The 18,448-nt window shown below is 39.7% G+C and overlaps 1 protein-coding gene across 2 annotated transcripts; it reads left to right on the top strand.

Moving 5' to 3' along the window:
• Window positions 1–12,650: 12,650 nt before the first annotated feature.
• DNAJC19 (DnaJ heat shock protein family (Hsp40) member C19) lies at window positions 12,651–17,313 on the top strand. 2 transcript variants are annotated; one of them, XM_027111032.1, is made up of 6 exons: window positions 12,651–12,805; window positions 13,576–13,627; window positions 13,703–13,776; window positions 15,012–15,091; window positions 15,795–15,865; window positions 17,143–17,313. In XM_027111032.1, exons 1-6 carry the CDS (start codon window positions 12,704–12,706, stop codon window positions 17,217–17,219), a joined length of 456 nt encoding a protein of 151 aa, XP_026966833.1. In that variant the 5' UTR covers window positions 12,651–12,703; the 3' UTR covers window positions 17,220–17,313. The 2 variants fall into 2 exon arrangements, with proteins under 2 accessions (XP_026966833.1, XP_026966840.1); XM_027111039.1 differs by lacking the exon at window positions 12,651–12,805 and adding an exon at window positions 12,812–13,010.
• The last annotated feature ends 1,135 nt before the right edge of the window (window positions 17,314–18,448 follow it).

Genomic DNA, 18,448 nt, shown 5'->3' on the forward strand with positions numbered 1-18,448 from the left:
CTCAAAAGAAAGGAAATACCAAAAAGATGAGTAGAAATTAATAAAATCAAAACCAAAAATATAATAATGAAGATAAAGCTAAATTTGGATTCTTTACAAAACTATTTAAATTGATAAATGTCTAACAAGACTGATCAAGAAAAAAGAAAGACGGCATAGCTATCCCAAGAAGACATCATTATGGATAATTCAGATAAGAGAATATTTTAAATAACTTTATGCCATAAAATTTGGAAATTTAGATTAAAGGGGAAAATTCCTAAAAAATACATAACTTACCAAGGAGAAACAGAAAATGTCAACATTTCTATAACTATAAAAGGAATTAAATCTATAATTAAAACCTTCCCAAAAAGAAAACCTCAATTCAGAAGTATTTACTGGTGACTTCTACCAAACATTTTAGGAAGAAATTATATCAATTTTTCACATTCTTCTAGAGAATTTTAAAATATAATAAATAAAGAACACTGCATATATTCGTTTCCTACGGCTGCTGTAACAGATTACCACAAACTGGCCTGAAACAACAGAAATTTATTCTCTCACAGTTCTGGAGGCCAAAATTTTAACATCAGTTTCACTGTATCAAGGTGTCAGCAGGGCCACACTCCCTCTGGAGCTTCTAGGAGAGAATTCCTTCTTTGCCTATTCCAGCTTCTGGAGGCTGTTGATATTCCTTGGCTTGTCCAATCTCTGTCTCCATCTTACACTGCCTTCTCCTCCTCTGTGTGTAATCTCCCTCTGCCTCTCTCTTGTGGGGATAATCTCTTCACAAGATCCTTAACTTTATCATATCTGCAAAGACTCTTTTTCCAAATAAGGTATTAATGGATTCCAGGGACTAGGTCATGAATGTCATTTGGGGGGCCATTCTTCTAGCCTACCACCCACCCCAATTCATTTTATGAGGCCAGCTGAACTTTGACATCAATACAAAGTACAAGAAATGCAAATTGACAGTACAAGAAAGGCAAATTATAGGCCAATGACAGTACAAGAAAGGCAAATTATAGGCCAATATCTTCAGTAAACGTATGTGCAAACCTTAAATAAAATATTAGCAAACACCATCCAGCAATACATAAAAAGAAGAAATATACCATGATCCAGCTGAGGAATGCAAAACTGTCTTAACTTTAAGAAATCAATTTAATTCTCCACATGAACACTGACCAAAAAAAAAGGGAGAAAAAAATAGGGAGAAACACAGCTCTTTACATCCTCAACCAGAAAGAGGAGTTGTTAGATGTCATTTTAATCTACAATATTTTCCCTGAACAAACTAAATGAAAGGAGCCATAATGCCTTCACCACTTCCACCAGCACCTCTCTCAAATAGGACACCTTTTGGTCTGTGGATGCTTGCAGGTATCCCCCCTACCAGCTACCTGTAATTACCCAGAGAGCCATAACAACTTTCCTGGAAGCCCAGAACTGATTTGATGATTGAAGAATACCTTCTTTAGGTAGGGAGCAGGAGAAAGGCAGATTATATCCAGGTAACGTCTAGCACTTTGTTTTATCATGGAGATGGGGCATGTGAAAATATTCTCACTGGTCTCTGACTTTGATAACTTAGAATTGCCAGCTCATTGATATCAAATAAAGTCAATGTATGATCTAGTCCAGAGATGGGTAGTAGATCCAGTTTTAGCAGTCCCTAAAATATTATAGTGCAGTAGTTCTCAACCCAAAGCATATCCCAGCCACCAGGGGACTTTGACAAACTACACAAGCCTTAGCTCCACCCTTGGAGATTTACAGGTATAGGGAGCCACTATTGTGATGGAAATGTATCACATTCTTCAGGTGTATTGTTTGCATATTATAGTGGGGAAAACAGAGTAGAACCATTGGAATAACGATGTAACAAACACAAAAATAGAAATGTATGAAACATAAATACACTCCTTTTCCCCTGATATTTTTGGACTTTATCACACAAACCAAATTAATGTACATGTATTCATTTTCTATTGTTGTATAATAAATTACCACAAATGTATCGGCTTACAATGACATTTATTTTCTCACTAGGTCAGAAGTCTAGGCACACTGTATCTAAATTCTCTGCTCAGGGTCTTACAAGGCTGAAATCAAGGTGTCAGCTAGGGCTGCCATCTCATCTGAGGGTTGGAGGTGTCTTCCAAGCTCACTGAAATTGTTGGCAGAATTCAGTTCTTGCAGTCATAGCTGTTACTGTTAACAGCTCGTAGAGATTGATCTCAGCTCCTAGAGGCCACCTTCGGGTCCTAGCCATAAGGCCTTTTAAAACATGATAGCTTACTTCCTCAAAGCAAGCAGGAGAATCTCACTCCAGTCTGTTACAACGGTCTTACATAAAGTGAAATTACAGAAGTGAACTATCACATCACCTTTGCCACTTTGATGTAATCAATCAAGGGGGCCATGTTCCCACCATATTCACAGGTCCAGCCCACACCCAAGGGTACAGGATCATACAGGGGGTGTACACCAGTGGCTGGGAATCCTGGCTGCTATCTTAGCTTCTGACCTACCACAGTGTGTACTGCAGAAAGGGAAAGAATATAAAAGAATGGGAAAACCTTGGATGGGCAGAGAGTAACTGGAGAAGAGAATCAGAGTGATTGAGGAGTGGTGGCAAGAGGAGAAAGAGCTGGGCAGACAGGCTTGGGGGAGAATCGGGAGAGTTAAGAGTTTTGTCTGGCAATGGACTTTACGTGAGGCAGACAGAAAGATACAATAAGGAAGGACTTCAAGGAAATTCTTCTGACTACTAAGAATTTACTCCCTTTTTTGATATTTTCTTTAGAGACTGCCATAAAATATCTTAATTTTTTTCAGCTAATTATATGTGTAGTTGTTTTTCTTTCTTATTTTTATTTTTTGCTTCACTGTCATTCATTTCAGTGCAAATCTGTGCTCAGAATGAAACTCAATGTGATCCAACAATATTTTGATTACATTGTAAAGATGAGGCTTAGGATTCAAACAGACCTTAAATCAAATCTCCACGCCTTCATTTACTAAGTCCGTTATTTTTATAAACCTCCACCAATTATTAAGCACAATATGCCTATTCTAAATGATGTTGCTTAATTTAGCTTGTGATCAAGATATTGCCTCCAGTTGACTGATTTATCTCCTGTTATCTGGTTAAGTGACAGCTGTGATCACCAGTTTATCCAGATTGACAACAAAATAAATAAATGCAGTGAATTACTTCATTAAATTCCTTAAGTGGTGGTACATATTAAAAAAGAATATCTATAACTATCTAAGGTGTACAATAAATATCAGCTTCTACTATTATAGTTTTGTTTTGTTTTGTTTTCGGTACGCGGGCCTCTCACTGTTGTGGCCTCTCCCGTTGCGGAGCACAGGCTCCGGACGCGCAGGCCCAGCGGCCATGGCTCACGGGCCCAGCTGCTCCGCGGCATGTGGGATCTTCCTGGACCGGGGCACAAACCCGTGTCCCCTGCATCGTCAGGAGGACTCTCAACCACTGCGCCACCAGGAGAGCCCTACTATTATAGTTTTAAAATTTCCTACACCCTGGCAAACCAACTGGCAAAATGTATTATTATTATGTAAATGACATGTAAAACTAGGAAAGTGAAATTGAGACATATCAGGAGGGGAGCTGATATTAAGCTCATGCTTCTCAGCCTAGACTGTAAAGCACCACAGCAGATGAAGTTTCTGTCTAGCCACTGATGTTTTCTCAGAGATTTGCATGTAATAAGTGTTGAATGAATACAACATTTAATAAATGAAAACAATATTCTGTGTCTAATTACCAGTTCCATTTATGGTGCTCATAGCCTTATTAAGGGGTCCAGGATCAGGATAAAGGTGGATGACCTACCTATCAGAAAATTAAGGGCTTGGAAGAGTTGGGAAATAAATTATGTTCTTGCTGGAAGATATTATAAGTAATTTATGCATTCATTTAAAAATATCCTTTGAGCACTTTCTGTGTTCAGATACCATAATAGATGTTGTAGGGGTTAAATAAAGTATACAAGATTTAATTTCTACTCTCAAGGATCTTCAGTCCAATAGAAAAAATACTTGTATACCAATAATTTATATACAAGGCTAGATGTGATAAGTGGCACGTATAACACAAAACAAAATTGTATAGGACTTCAGAGAAAGAAGAGATCACCTTAGACCGTGGATTGGCTAACTGTGGTCCATGAGCCAGATTCATTGTGGCCTGTTTTTGAATGGACCATCAGCTAAGGATAGTCTTTACATTTTGATAAAACAAAGAAGAATGTAGAGGCTGCATGTGGCAAAGCCTAAAATTTTACTGTTACTTTACATAAAAAGTTTGTGGACACCTGTTCCAGACAAATGAACAAAGAAGGCTTCATAGAAGTCACATTTGATCTAGGCCTTCAACTGATGGACAGAGCTGGGGTTGGGGAAGGGCACTTGGAATGAAGGGAATTACTTTTACTCAAGCCCAGGGGCAGTGGACTTCAGGACACATCTGAGAATAATGGTGACAGATCCCATTTGGCATGACTAGGAGTTTTATGAAGGGAGAAGTGGAGGAGTCTGGAAGGGTTGTCTGTAGTAGGTGGGCTAAGGAAATAGACTATGCAGTAACTGAGGACATCACAGTTGCCAGAAAGAATTTCATGCAGTTTTTGCAGTGGCCTCCTTTCAAGGATTCTAATGATGAGAATGAAGATGATTTTTCATAGTGGAGCACTATAGTAGTGTAATTTTTATGACAATTAGCCAGAGATGAATCCCATGCTTCACTCCAGCCACCAAAAAACTCATGACAGCAATGCAGATTCTCTTAACTTCAGCCTAGGTCAGACTGAAACTCCCAACCAGCTGCTTAAAGACACCTTGCTTTATTATTTCCCATCTCCTCCACCAGCTAGCTCCCTGAAAATGTGATTTAAAATGGGATTTCAGACAGACTTTCTAGTGTAGCTTTGTTTCACATGACACTATGTTATTAATTCATGACACTATATTATTAATAATATTCACCAACAAGTCTCAGACCCACTATTTCACCCTCATTTAGTGGCAATCTCCAGCAATCAAATAATTGCACTTGTCTGTCTAGCCCAGGCACAAGACACACTTACACAGACTGTTCTGTTGGTCAGTTCCATTTGCTGACAGCTCAGCAGGGAGGGATCGATTTATTCAATGCATAAAGCTGCTGCATACAAGTGGAACTCGGGCTAGGGGAGGGGGGAAGTGACTGAGAAAGCAATGGAAAAAGACGTGCAATGTGGAATGAAATGGCAGTTGGTTGGGAAATCTCCATTTGGGAAAAGACACATCTAGTCCACCCCAATTTCCAACTTTCCGCTGAAATCCTGAATGCCTGTTTTCCTCCCTCACAGGTTGAGAAGATAGCAGAGCCTTTATCCAGAAATACATGCCTTCTGGGTGCTGTCACTCTGGTCAGACACATTGCAATTCTCTGATTGGCCCTCCACTCACATGCTCTGGACTTTTATAAGGACAACAGTTCTTGTAATTAGAAAGGAAAATAGGAAGTCAGACTAAAACAGACGCAGCAAGGAAAAAATAAAACAAGTTGAAGAAAAAGGAAAGAAAATCACAGGAGAAATAGTTATAAATTATTTTACAATAGCCACAAGGCAGGGTGGGATCACCTGACTTGGATGCAGATAAGGCCGACAGGAGGACAGGGTGGCTGAACCTCAGCCTTCCCTTCTGACTTTCCAGCATCCCCTCCACTTCCCCACTGCCCTAGGCCCTCATATTCCTACCCAGGCCTGTCCTCCATCCCACTTGCTCTAAATATCTCCTTTCTTCCTTCCATTCTGCACCAAAATTAGAGCATTCCTTTTATTAGCTATAATAGCAAAAGGATCTCTTAAAACACTTCATGAAACAGTCTGTTGATCATAGCTCAGTATGATAATTTACTAAGAATATTCACTTCCAAACAGGGAAAAATAGGATGAATTCCCATTGGTAGATTGTCAGGTCATGGTAGGATCACTGAAGGTAAGGAGGAAAAGAAGAAGATAAAAAGGGGTGGAATGAAGGAGAAGGGAAGGGAACTAAATATGTACTGAGTGACATTTAGTTTTACATATAGCATTGTGTGAGCAGATGCCTACAAGAGATTCTATGGGCTAAGTGGCTGCTAGTCAGGAACGTAGACTCCATTGACCCAGATGTGAGCAAATTCCTTAAGGGTGGTAAGGAAATATAGAGAAAGGCAATTCTATGACCCTCTCATGACCCAAACATTATATACATCTGGAAAGTGGACAATAAAGGTGAGCAATTACTAGACTCTGTCAGGGCTTTAGAAAAGTCAGTCAACCATTTTGAGGCTCAGTTTCCTCACTTATAAAACAAAGCTATTGAGGGTGAAAGGGTCTCTACATTTCCTTCTCATTCTTAAATTATATAATTCAATGAATTTTGTCTAATTTTTCCCTCTGTAAGTTCATTCCTATAGCAGATAAACATGCTTTTATTTCTTCCATCTTAAAAAAAAAGCAAAAAAACTCTCCTTATACTGCTTCTCTGTCTGATTTCTCTAATTTCTTATTTCTCTAATTCCCTTTTCAGCAAAATTCCTTGAAAGAGATGTCTTATAATCCATATCTCCACTCTTTCTCTTCCCATCCTCTCATGAATCCACTCCAATCAGACTTTTGTCCCAATTGTGTTGCAGAAACTTTTCTCATAAGTATCACCAAAGATCTCTAGTAGCCAATGCTCAGTTGTTCTTTTATTTTACTATTAGCAGTATTTTATACAATTCCTCCATTGAACACTTTCTTCATTTGGCTTCCAGGACACCACAGTCACCTAGTTTCTGGCAACGCTTTTTCAATCTAAGTTTCTGGCTTTTCATCATCTCCCCAAATTCCAAATATGAACGGTACAAAAGCACAGCCCTTATTCCTCTTCTTCTCTCTCCACTCATACAATGGATGATTTCATCTGTTCCATGGCCTTGAAGACTATCTATGGGCTGATGACTCTCAGACCTCTGTCCTGACGCCAGACTTGAATATCCAAATGCCTATTTGAAACTCCTTAGATATCTAGTTGCTATTTCAAACTCAACACAACAAAAGCTCCCACCACCAGCTTGCTCTTTCTGAAGTCTCTCCAGTCCCATTAAGTGGCAACTCCAGACTTCAGCTACTCAAGCCTACTGCTTGGGAGTCACTCTTGAATCCTTTCTCTCTCACACACATACTATATCTCATCCATCAACAAATTCTCTCAGCTCTTCCTTCAAAATATAAGCAGGAGTCCAGACACTTCTTTCCACTTCCACAGCTACCATCATCTCCTACTTGATTGCAGTAGCCTCTTATAACAGTCACCATCCACGTTGGAAACAGATGGCATCCCCCAATAGAGTAACTGAAGAAATTTTAATTAAGGACCCTTTATGAAGGTGTGGACAGGACTAAGGGAAATTAGCAAATGATGGTCAAGTGTCCAGTGTCTAGCATGGCTTTGGAGGCCAATGGAGTCATTACTATCCTTAGACATACATGAAAAAAAAAAGAGTGGGAGTAATTACCTGAAGATACACAACAGGAACTGCATTCTTCAGTGGAAAAACTCAGCCAGCCTTTGGCAACCATCAGAAAGGAAAATGGAGAAATGAAGACCATGAACTCACTGTCCTCCTGCCTTCCAATCTTCTGATCACAGGCATAACTGAACCCCAAGCCAGAAGACAAGGGGGCCCATTGATGCAGTCCATTAAGGTCATCCTCCTAGCCTCCTGTGCTCCTCTGGGACACAGAGCAGAATGGAAAACAGTAGAGAAGGGATCTGGAGGGGAAAACAAATGTATTTGGCAAAATATCCTCATCTGCAAAACAAATAAATATTACTGTCGTGGAGTGAAGTGAAATAATCAACATAAAGCATTTAGCACAATGCCTGGCACATAGTTTTTAGGGGGAAAAAAAACCTTTTATATGCCTGGCATCATATTTCCAAAGGTGGATTTTTATGGAGTGATGTTTTCCAAACTTCAGATCATGACCAATTAGTGGGCTGTGAACTTAATGGGTTTCCCACCATTTTTTTTAAGAATTAGAAAAGACCAGCATGCATCTCATGAAGCAAGTGCAAGTATTGTCTCAAAAACATTAATTTCCTTTAAATTCACATTAAATTCAATGCATGTGTGTGTGTGTGTGTGTGTGTGCGTGTGTACGTGCGCACACTCATTTAACTGTGTATTTGTTTCCTAGGGTCAGAAGGTAAAATATATTGGGTTGGCCAAAAAGTTCCTTCAGTTTTTAAGTAAAAATAAAAGACACATTTTTCATTTTCACCAAGAACTTTATTGAACAACGTATTCACCCTTTTGTTCCACTACTTCTGCCATTTTTCAGGCAACTTCATAATTTCATCTTCGCAAAACTTTTTATCTTTTTGAGCAAAGGACTGTTCCAGGTGCCTTTTACAGTCTTTCAGGGAATTGAAATCTTTTCCATTAGGAGAATTTTGTAAAGACCGAAATAAATGGAAATCCGAAGGTGCAATGTCTGGCGAATACGGTGGATGCATCAGAACTTCCCAGCCAAGCTGTAACAGTTTTTGCCTGGTCATCAAAGAAACATGTGGTTTTGAGTTATCCTGATGGAAGATCATGCGTTTTCTGTTGACTAATTCTGGACGCTTTTCATCGAGTGTTGCTTTCCGTTGGTCTAATTGGAGCAGTACTTGTTGGAATTAATCATTTGGTTTTCCAGAAGGAGCTCATAATAGAGGACTCCCTTCCAATCCCACCATATACACAACATCACCTTTTTTGGTTGAAGACTGGCCTTTGGTGTGGTTGGTGGTGGTTCATTTCACTTGCCCCACAATCTCTTCTGTTCCACACTATTGTACAGTATCCACTTTTCATCACCCATCACAATTTGTTTTAAAAACGGAACATTTTCTTTATGTTTAAGTAGAGAATCGCATGTGGAAATACAGTCAAGAAGGTCTCGCCCCTCCACCCCGGCTTAACTTATGTGGAACCCAAACATCAAAGCAATTAACATAACCAAGCTGGTGTAAATGATTTTCAACTCTTGATTTGGATATTTTGAGTATGTTGGCTATCTCCCTCATGGTATAACATTGATTGCTCTCATTTAATGTTTCGATTTGATCGCTATCAACTTCAGCTGGTCTACCCGAATGTGGAGCATTGTCCAGCGAGAAATCTCCAGCACAAAATGTCACAAACCACTTTTGACACATTCGATCAGTCATAGCACCTTCTCCATACACTGCACAAATCCTTCTTTGTGTTTCAGTTGTTTTCACCTTTCTTGAAATAATAAAGCATAATATGCCAAAAGTGTTGCTTTATTCTTCCATCTTCAATATTGAAATGGCTACAGAAAAATTCACCGATTTTGGGCTTCCCTGGTGGCGCAGTGGTTGAGAGTCTGCCTGCCGATGCAGGGGACACGGGTTCGTGCCCCAGTCCGGGAGGATCCCACATGCCGCGGAGCGGCTGGGCCCATGGGCCATGGGCACTGAGCCTGCGGGTCCGGAGCCTGTGCTCGGCAACAGGAGAGGCCACAACAGTGAGAGGCCCGCATACCGCAAAAAAAAAAAAAAAAAAAATTCACCAATTTTGATAAGTTTTTTTTTACAATGCATACTGATATGACAGCTGTCACAATACAATCTAAAAAAAATTGTTTCAAATGAAGCTAAAGACAACTAAGCAGGGCCTCCCTGGTGGAGCAGTGGTTAAGAATCCGTCTGCCAAAGCAGGGGACACAGGTTCGAGCCCTGGTCCAGGAAGATCCCACATGCCACGGAGCAACTAAGCCTGTGCACTACAACTATTGAGCCTGGGCTCTAGAGCTTGCGAGCCACAACTGCTAAGCCTGCATGCCACAACTACTGAAGCCTGAGCACCTAGAGCCCGTGCTCCACAACAAGAGAAGCCACGGCAAGGAGAAGCCCACACACCGCAATGAGGAGTAGCCCCACTCGCCACAACTAGTGAAAGCCCAAGCGCAGCAACAAAACCCAATGCAGCCAAAAATAAATATATAAATAAATAAAATTTTTTTAAAAAGAAAGACAACGAAGCACTACTAGAGCCATTTTACAGGAAAAAAATGAACGAACCTTTTGGCCAACCCAATATTTCTTACTAAGAATTATGGTCAGAAAATGTTTGAAAGCCACAATCCAAGAGTACTTCTAGCTACTTCCTCTCATCTCTCACTTATTCCTCCCCAAGAAGTGATTTGCCTGGTTGACAAATGTGGGAGGAGAAATTGAGCATACGTGCTTGAGTCTTTTCTCATTCTCTTGTCCCTGCTAGTCTCCTCTTCTGCCTTCTCTTATTCTCTATGGTAGATGAAATAATAGCCCCCAAAGATACCGAGTCCTAAAACCTGGAACCCATGAATATTACCTTATATGACAAAGTCTTTGCAGCTATGATTAAGTTAAGGATCTTGAAATGGGGATATTATCCTGGATTATAAGGGTGGGCCCTAAATGCAATTATATGTATCCTTTAAGAGGGAGGCAGTGGAGATTCTACACACAGAGGAGAAAGGCAACGTGAAAACAGAGTAGAAAGGGATTTCAAGACACTGGCCCTCCTTGAATATTGAAGTTATGCTGTCACAAGTCAAGGTATGCTAGCAGACACCATAAGCTAGAAGAAATAAGGAGTGATTACTTATCCATTCATCAGTCAGTAGACATTTTTTTTTAAGATTTTAATTTTTTACTTATTTTTGGCTGCATTGGGTCTTCGTTGCTGCGCGCGAGCTTTTTTTAGTTGTGGCGAGTGGGGGCTACACTTCGTTGGGGTGCACGGGCTTTTTCTTGCAGTGGCTTCTCCTTGCAGTGGTTTCTCTTGTGGAGCACAGGCTCTAGGTGTGCGGGCTTCAGTAGTTGTGATGCACGGGCTTAGTTGCTCTGAGGCATGTGGGACCTTCCCGGACCAGGGATCAAACCCGTGTCCCCTGCATTGGCAGGTGGATTCTTATCCACTGTGCCACCAGGGAAGTCCCAGTTAATAGATATTTTTAAAAATTGCTTTTAAGGGTTCTTTCCATGCCCTTAGTTGGTAGGGAAGGGATTACTAGGCTTGCCACCATGAGTGAAGTGTCATGAGAATTGGGAAGGCCTTTGCACACCAATATGCACTCTGACTTCCCTCATAATAATAACAGCTACACTGAGTGATAATTATGTATAGAACACACAATGTACATCTCTATCCTTACAAAAATTTAGCAAGGTAGCCAGCATTACCCTTCTTTTACAAATGAGAAAACTCAGAGTCAGGAATAGTTATTCCTTTTGGACAAGTTTGTCCAAACTCACACAACTAGTAAGTGACAGAGACAGGTTGTGCATTTAGCTTGATTTGCTTCCAAAAACAGAGCCATCTCCACTTCAAGTGTCTCCCTGTGTTGTCCACCACTGGTTTCCTGAGGCTAGGTTTGTGTTCCTCAAGCAAGCTGCATATTATAGTTTGTATATATCAAAACTATACATAACGGGAAGTTTTGAACGTAGCAGTCTAGTTTTTTCTGGCCATTTTGGTCCCAAGGTCTTATGTCCCACTTGATTATTTATTTTGTAGTTGTTGGGTTAAAAACTAGATAAAAGGGGGCAAAAGAGGAAGATGTACACTTAACACTAGGGTCTTAGTGCTGGATCGTTTGTTGATAATAAATTTCATTACAAAAATCTCATGGCTATCTTGGAGATCCAAACGCAGAATCTTTTTTTACATGAGGAAAAGAAAGCCAACAAATTCACATATTTGTCTAATAACCAACGACCTCATCAAAGCAGAATATCATTGCAATGTAAACAGACTCCTAATACTTTGTAAGTTCGAAGTGGGAATTAACTCCAAATTTATTTTGATCATCCAAACATCACATTGTAAAATTTCCATTACTGTCTCCATTATTTTTCTCTTCTCCTTTTATGTAGGGATATATGAAACTGATACTCTGTAAAGGCAAAACCAAACCCTACTTTTTACTTTGAGAAGGGGAGAAATTTTAAATAGCATTTTTCAGTTGTGGTGATTTTGAGATCCCATGATCAGAGTATTAACTGTCCTTTAAGTAGTAATTCCATTCCACAAAACCAAACCCCAAACATTCACACAAGTTCCTGTCAAGTCACATATTTAAACAAATTATTCTAAATAAATGAATGCTACAGAACCCCCGAAACAATGTGGTTTGCTCCTTTGATTTTCTGGAACATCTTTTTGCTATACTGTGCCGCTACATACTTATTTGGCTTCATGGTGGACTTGTTATGGCATGTTTAAGAATATTCATTACTCTTGGCAGTTATAAACAAAATAAATGCCAAATGGAGATGCTAAGATGCAGACCAAAAAAAAAAAAAAAGTTCAGAGTGTAGCTACACAGTATTTGCTCATGCCCTTCGATATCAATACCGTTCTCCGAAAGAATTTCCAAATACTCTAGGCCCAGGCGCAAAGGATAAAACAAGAAGCCCCACCTTTGAGCCCAGTACGGAGGTGATCCGCCCACCCACCAACCAATCCGAAGTCGTGTTCTCCACCTGCCCACGGCTTGAGCGACCTTTTCATTCCCGTCCGCTGTCCCCTTTTACGACAGTTTTCCGGCCTAGTTTACGGCCGCCACTGCCGTATTTCCTGGGGCGCCCGTGTCTGGGCGGTTTGCACATGCTGGTGGTGACCGCGTCGCTTTGTGGTAGAGGCGTAGAGCTGTTGGGGTGGGATGTACCGCGGTCCCGGTGGAAGCAGAGGAGCCGAGCGGGAACCATGGTGAGTTCCGCCTTCCGGCCTCTTAGGCGATCTCAGGCCCAGGCCTTAACCTCTGCTCAAGGTCTGGGAGGAGAGGAGCCGCAGATGTCTCCCTAATGCGACTCAGAGCTGGGGGTGTAGCGCCCCGGAGAGTCACCCTCTGGGACACAGAGCTGTTGCCTCACCCCTCTCGGGCCTTTGTGCCTGCCGTCCATGGGGCTCGGAGGTTAGTGGAAACGCATTTGATTATACCTGCTGGTCCCCTAACACATCCTCGCAGCCCTTTCTCTACATCGCTCTGTCTTTCCCCTTTTCTCTTGCTGACACACCTCTTCTCGATTCCTGAACATATTTGGCCGAAGGTGCTATGAGAAGCTAGTCTCTTAGTTAAGCCTACGTTTAACGGTGAATCAGAATTTACAGGAATCCTCTGTAAACAGTTCTCCCTTCTCTGGCAGAAACTTTATTTCCGTTGCTCTTGATTGAATTTTAATGTGACTTCACTTGCCCAGAGGTGAAAGAAGTTTTCAAGGGGAGGGGAATTATCTTTTTCACTGTTGTATAAGTAAATAAGCAAATCGACTTGCTTTTTTTTTCCTTAGTGAAAAATCCCATACCTTTTAAATGCATTGGATATAAAATTTGCAGGATCATTGGGCAGAAAATTTTCATCCTAAAAGTTATTTCTCCCGTTGAAATAAAACTTGTAATAAGTTGGAATGGGAGAATGGGCATGATAGGGAAGGGTGAGAATGGGAGAAATGAATATTTACTCTGCTTCCCTTTACCAGGCCAGTACAGTGGTAGCAGTTGGACTGACCATTGCTGCTGCAGGATTTGCAGGTTTGTTTATGGTTTGGGGGTAGAACTGAAGTAGAGGAGGTTGCGGACTTTTTATTTTATTGCTTTTGTTTTTAGGCCGTTACGCTTTGCAAGCCATGAAGCATATGGAGCCTCAAGTAAAACAAGTTTTTCAAAGTCTACCAAAATCTGTAAGGCTTCTTATTCACCATTTTTGCTAATTCTTTACTGTCTGTGTATGAAGCCTAGAGCCAGACATCCATGAAGTTCTAAGTGATTGCTTTGGACCCCTTCTCTTGCTTCCCGCAAAGAAGGTTTAGAAGTTCTGAGCTTTGTAATGGTGCTACCCTAAAGAATCAAATGTTACGTGTGACAGATTTGGGGAAGAGGTGTTAACAGTTTTAGTATCATGAAAGTTAGTATCACTTTAGTGTTCATACACCATTACCTTCAGCATCATTTGCTCTGCATCACAAACACAGAGGGATCTAGGGGTCTGAAGTGATCCATTTTTACTGTGTGGCTCTGGCACTCCCTAACAGAGATTACTTGGGTAACACTTCAGTTAATTGGGCTCTAGAGTATGACTGAATGTGATCATACATTCTGTGGTCAAAATTCAGAATGAATATGATTTTGACAACCTGTAGAGTATTGCTTTTTATTGTTATGATTGAATGTGACAGAGTAGTAGAGTAATGGTAGGTTTTACCAGTATAATTTCTGACATACCAAGGTCAGTGGATCTAATAGCCTGATTTTCTCAATATATATCTTAAAGTCTTGTTTTAGTAGTTGCCTTGAACCTCAAAATGTCCTTGAACCACTTGTCTCAAAAGATCTCTGAATCCTCTAAAGCACTTGTTCTAAAACATGTAGTCATATTCTGAGATCAAATTTTTATCTAGAACATGGCTAGCTTGGAATACTCTTCCCTTCACTCCCAGAAGAACTGGCTTTAAGGCACTGTTATTTTGTCTTGTATCTTCAAGACAGTTTAGATGGTCCGGGGGTTGGGGGGGGGAATGGATGTTTAATGATCAATAAAATATTTGTTGCTATTTATAGAGTTAAAATACCATAGGGGGCTTCCCTGGTGGCGCAGTGGTTGAGAGTCCGCCTGCCGATGCAGGGGACGCGGGTTCGTGCCCTGGTCCGGGAAGATCCCACATGCCGCGGAGCGGCTGGGCCCGTGAGCCATGGCCGCTGAGCCTGCGCGTCCGGAGCCTGTGCTCCACAACGGGAGAGGCCACAGCAGTGAGAGGCCCACGTACAGGGAAAAAAAAAAAAAATACCATAGGAATTGCACTTAGTTTTCTGAAGTGTCTTAGTTTTTCCGCTGGTTCTATGAACATTTATAGACATTTTTTAGCAGCTTTCAGTTTATTTTGATAATCTTTTCTTACAAATGTATTTCCACTTTCAGGCCTTCAGTGGTGGCTATTACAGAGGTGGGTTTGAACCCAAAATGACAAAACGGGAAGCAGCATTAATACTAGGTGTAAGGTAAAATAATTTCTCACATTTTTAGTATTTTTCTTCCAAATTTAGAGCTATAAGCAAGTGTAAGAAAGACCTTCTCTATTAGGAGAGTTATTCTACTGTGTACATTTTTTTTAATTTTTATTATTTTTTTGGCTGCACTGTGTGGCATGCGGGATATTAGGTCCCTGACCAGGGATCTAATCCACACCCCCTGCAGTAGAAGCATGGAGTTTTAACCACTGGACTGCCAGGGACGTTCCATCTATTACATTTTTAAGATCTAAACATTCCCTACAAAAGTCCAATGAGAAGGTCTAATGACACATGAGTACTTTTTAACTCATTGAAGGTAGATTTTTCAACAGATAATCACAGTGCTCAATATTGTTCTCTATAACGGAGTAACAGATTTTTTTGTGATGAAATTCTGCCTTCATTTCCAAATACTTAAACATACTTTTCGATAAAAGGATTGTTGTAATGGTTAAAAGTTCAACTAAATTTTTAAGAATGCCTTATTTTTCTAAGGAGCTCTGTTTAGTTCTGTGATTCAGAATATTAATCTTCCTAGTGTGTTAGAGGTTCCCAAATAGCTTTTCATACTGTTGTGTTGACTTACTCCAGTTTTTTTTTTTTCAGTTTCACAATTTTTAATCGACCTTTATATAGTTTTTTAATGTGACCCAGATCTACTCTGAAGCATACCTTTTCCTTTTTAAATTAGCCCTACTGCCAATAAGGGAAAAATAAGAGATGCTCATCGACGAATTATGCTTTTAAATCACCCAGACAAGGGTAAGTATCATTAAACTATTGTTAACACATTTTGTTGGAGTAACTGTTATTAGTGGGATAATTTTGTATCTAATTCTTGGCTATTATAAGGGAAATGCCTAGATCTGTTTGTGAGCACTGTCTCCCAGGCTGGATCCATTTGTTTAGGTATCTTAAAAGAGTAAGTTCTGAGTGAAAAATTTATAGACTAATGAGCAGATCTAGTAACTACTATAATTTGGAAGTAGTGATAAGCATTAATTGTGTTTTGAGATCTGCAGTTGTGATGTGACTTACAGTAGTGAGTCTCAAATACTGCTACTACTACTGTTTGGGGTGGGGGGTGTCTACATTCTTACCTAAGGAAAATGTTGAATTTCAGTTAATGAAACTAATAAAACTTTTAACTTTTTTCCTATACATTTAGACCTTTTAACTAGTGGTTACCTAGTTAGAAACCTATAGGATGTATTAGTTTCTGATACACTTCTAAGCAGCCTAGGCTGAGTTGAAAGATCAAATGGAATACCAAAATGTAGACCACAAAATCCACATTCCAGTGTTTAAGTCCTTTTACTTTACAGGAGAAGCCTCTCTTTAAGAAAGAGTGTTTTGAGTTTAAACAGGGTTTTAATTGTTTGGTATCTGACTGCATAACCTTTTACAAAACTTAGCTTATACTAACTGGAAGGCTCTTGATTCTGTAGGTCTAGGGTGGAGCCCATAAATTTGCATCCTAACTAAGCTTTTTACTGATTGCTGGTGCTTGCTGGTCTGAGGGCCACACTTTTTTGAGAATCACTCAAATCACTGCTGCAGTTCAGTAGGAAAGGAGATGTAGGTGACATCGTGAAGGGACTGCTGGTAACAGGAAAAGCATATAAAGCAAAGTGGGGTCTTCCCAACTAAGCTCAGCACCTCTGAAAATTTCATGGTTTTAAAATAACACAGTACAATAAATTGGTGTTTATGACTTGTGATCGTCATGAAAAGGTAACTTACACTATTTCAAAGTCACATAAGTATGAGAATTTTTTAAAATTTTATTTCTATCAGTTTAAGCTTTTTCAGAAGGTGCCATTTTTTGTGGAAATCTCCCTCCCATTGGTCAAATATATTAACCATGTTTTTGGTCATCCAGTTCCAGTGTCATAGTTATTTTAAAAAGTCAAAATTTCATTTCTGCTCATTTCACCTCTTAGATAAGCATAGGAATTCTTGAAGCAAGAGAATAGCTTTTCACCAAGCAGAAATTGGAGAGTCCATATTATAACTATTCCTTTTTTTTCTTCCTGTAGGAGGATCTCCTTATATAGCAGCCAAAATCAATGAAGCTAAAGATTTACTAGAAGGTCAAGCTAAAAAAATGAAGTAAATGTATGATGAATTTTAAGTTCCTATTCATTTATGTATATGAGTACCAGCTTTTTATAATAAAATGCCTCAAAGCTACACATTTTAAAAATTAACATAAGCTAAATGAAAGCCTTGGTATAAATTTGAGGATTTAAAATCGGATTATAGAATATTTGTAGGTTAATACTCCATGATTATGGATAAGTGCATGCCATTTGAAGTGTTTGTTACTCATTTGTCAAGTAATTTGGTACCTATGTCAAGACAAAGTGAACAAGATAGTCTCTCTCTGAAGGAATCCCCAATCTGATGGGAGATTGATAAACTGATAATTAAAATACAATGTGAAAATAATTAAAATACAATGTGATAAATATGATGGAATTAGCACAGGTTGTTGTAGTAGGGGCTCATCTCATTAAGACAGGTGGCTGTTCAAGGTACAGAGGACTCCCCCAGCCACTTAGAACCTTGAACTTAAAAGTGAATTTAGGGCTTCCCTGGTGGCGCAGTGGTCGAGAGTCCATCTGCCGATGCAGGGAACACGGGTCCGTGCCCCGGTCCAGGAAGATCCGACATGCCGCGGAGTGGCTGGGCCCGTGAGCCATGGCTGGTGAGCCTGCGCGTCCAGAGCCTGTGCTTCGCAACGGGAGAGGCCACAACAGTGAGAGGCCCGAGTACCGCAAAAAAAAAAAAAAAAGTGAATTTAGCCACAACTTAACCTGAGAAATTGATCTAGGTATGTATTTATCACTTTGTCAGTGATAAATCTGAATTGTTTCCGATTTCATACAGTAAAAACTGTAACAGTATGATAAAGATTTGAGAATACAAGTCCTGTTTTTAATCAAGAAAGTATGTATATTTTATTTAGCTAACCCCTTAAAGAGACTGACCATTTATAAACTACTTTAATTGGTTATTTTTTTACATAATCAAGTTTCACATCTGTTAAAACACAATTAGTGAAACGGAAAAGCTCTCAGTTATCAAAATATAACGAAGGACTCGATAATTCATACACTGATATATTTAAATGACATTTCAGGGTAAATAGCTATTGGTCTAACAAAAAATATCTAAGGTTAACCAGAGGACCTACCTAAAACATGTGAGGTTAAGATAGCTATTTTGTGGTCAGCCAGAATACTTAATTTTCAGTTCTAAGATGATAAATACTACTACCTACAATCTAAACTTTCTTAAATCTTCCTAAAGTTAATTGTTAATGGGGAACACAAAGACTTT

The sequence above is a fragment of the Aethalodelphis obliquidens genome, unplaced genomic scaffold (genome assembly GCF_003676395.1).
Source record: "Aethalodelphis obliquidens isolate GAN/ISIS:26980383/991018 unplaced genomic scaffold, ASM367639v1 scaffold1, whole genome shotgun sequence".
NCBI classification, from domain to species: Eukaryota; Metazoa; Chordata; class Mammalia; order Artiodactyla; family Delphinidae; genus Aethalodelphis; species Aethalodelphis obliquidens.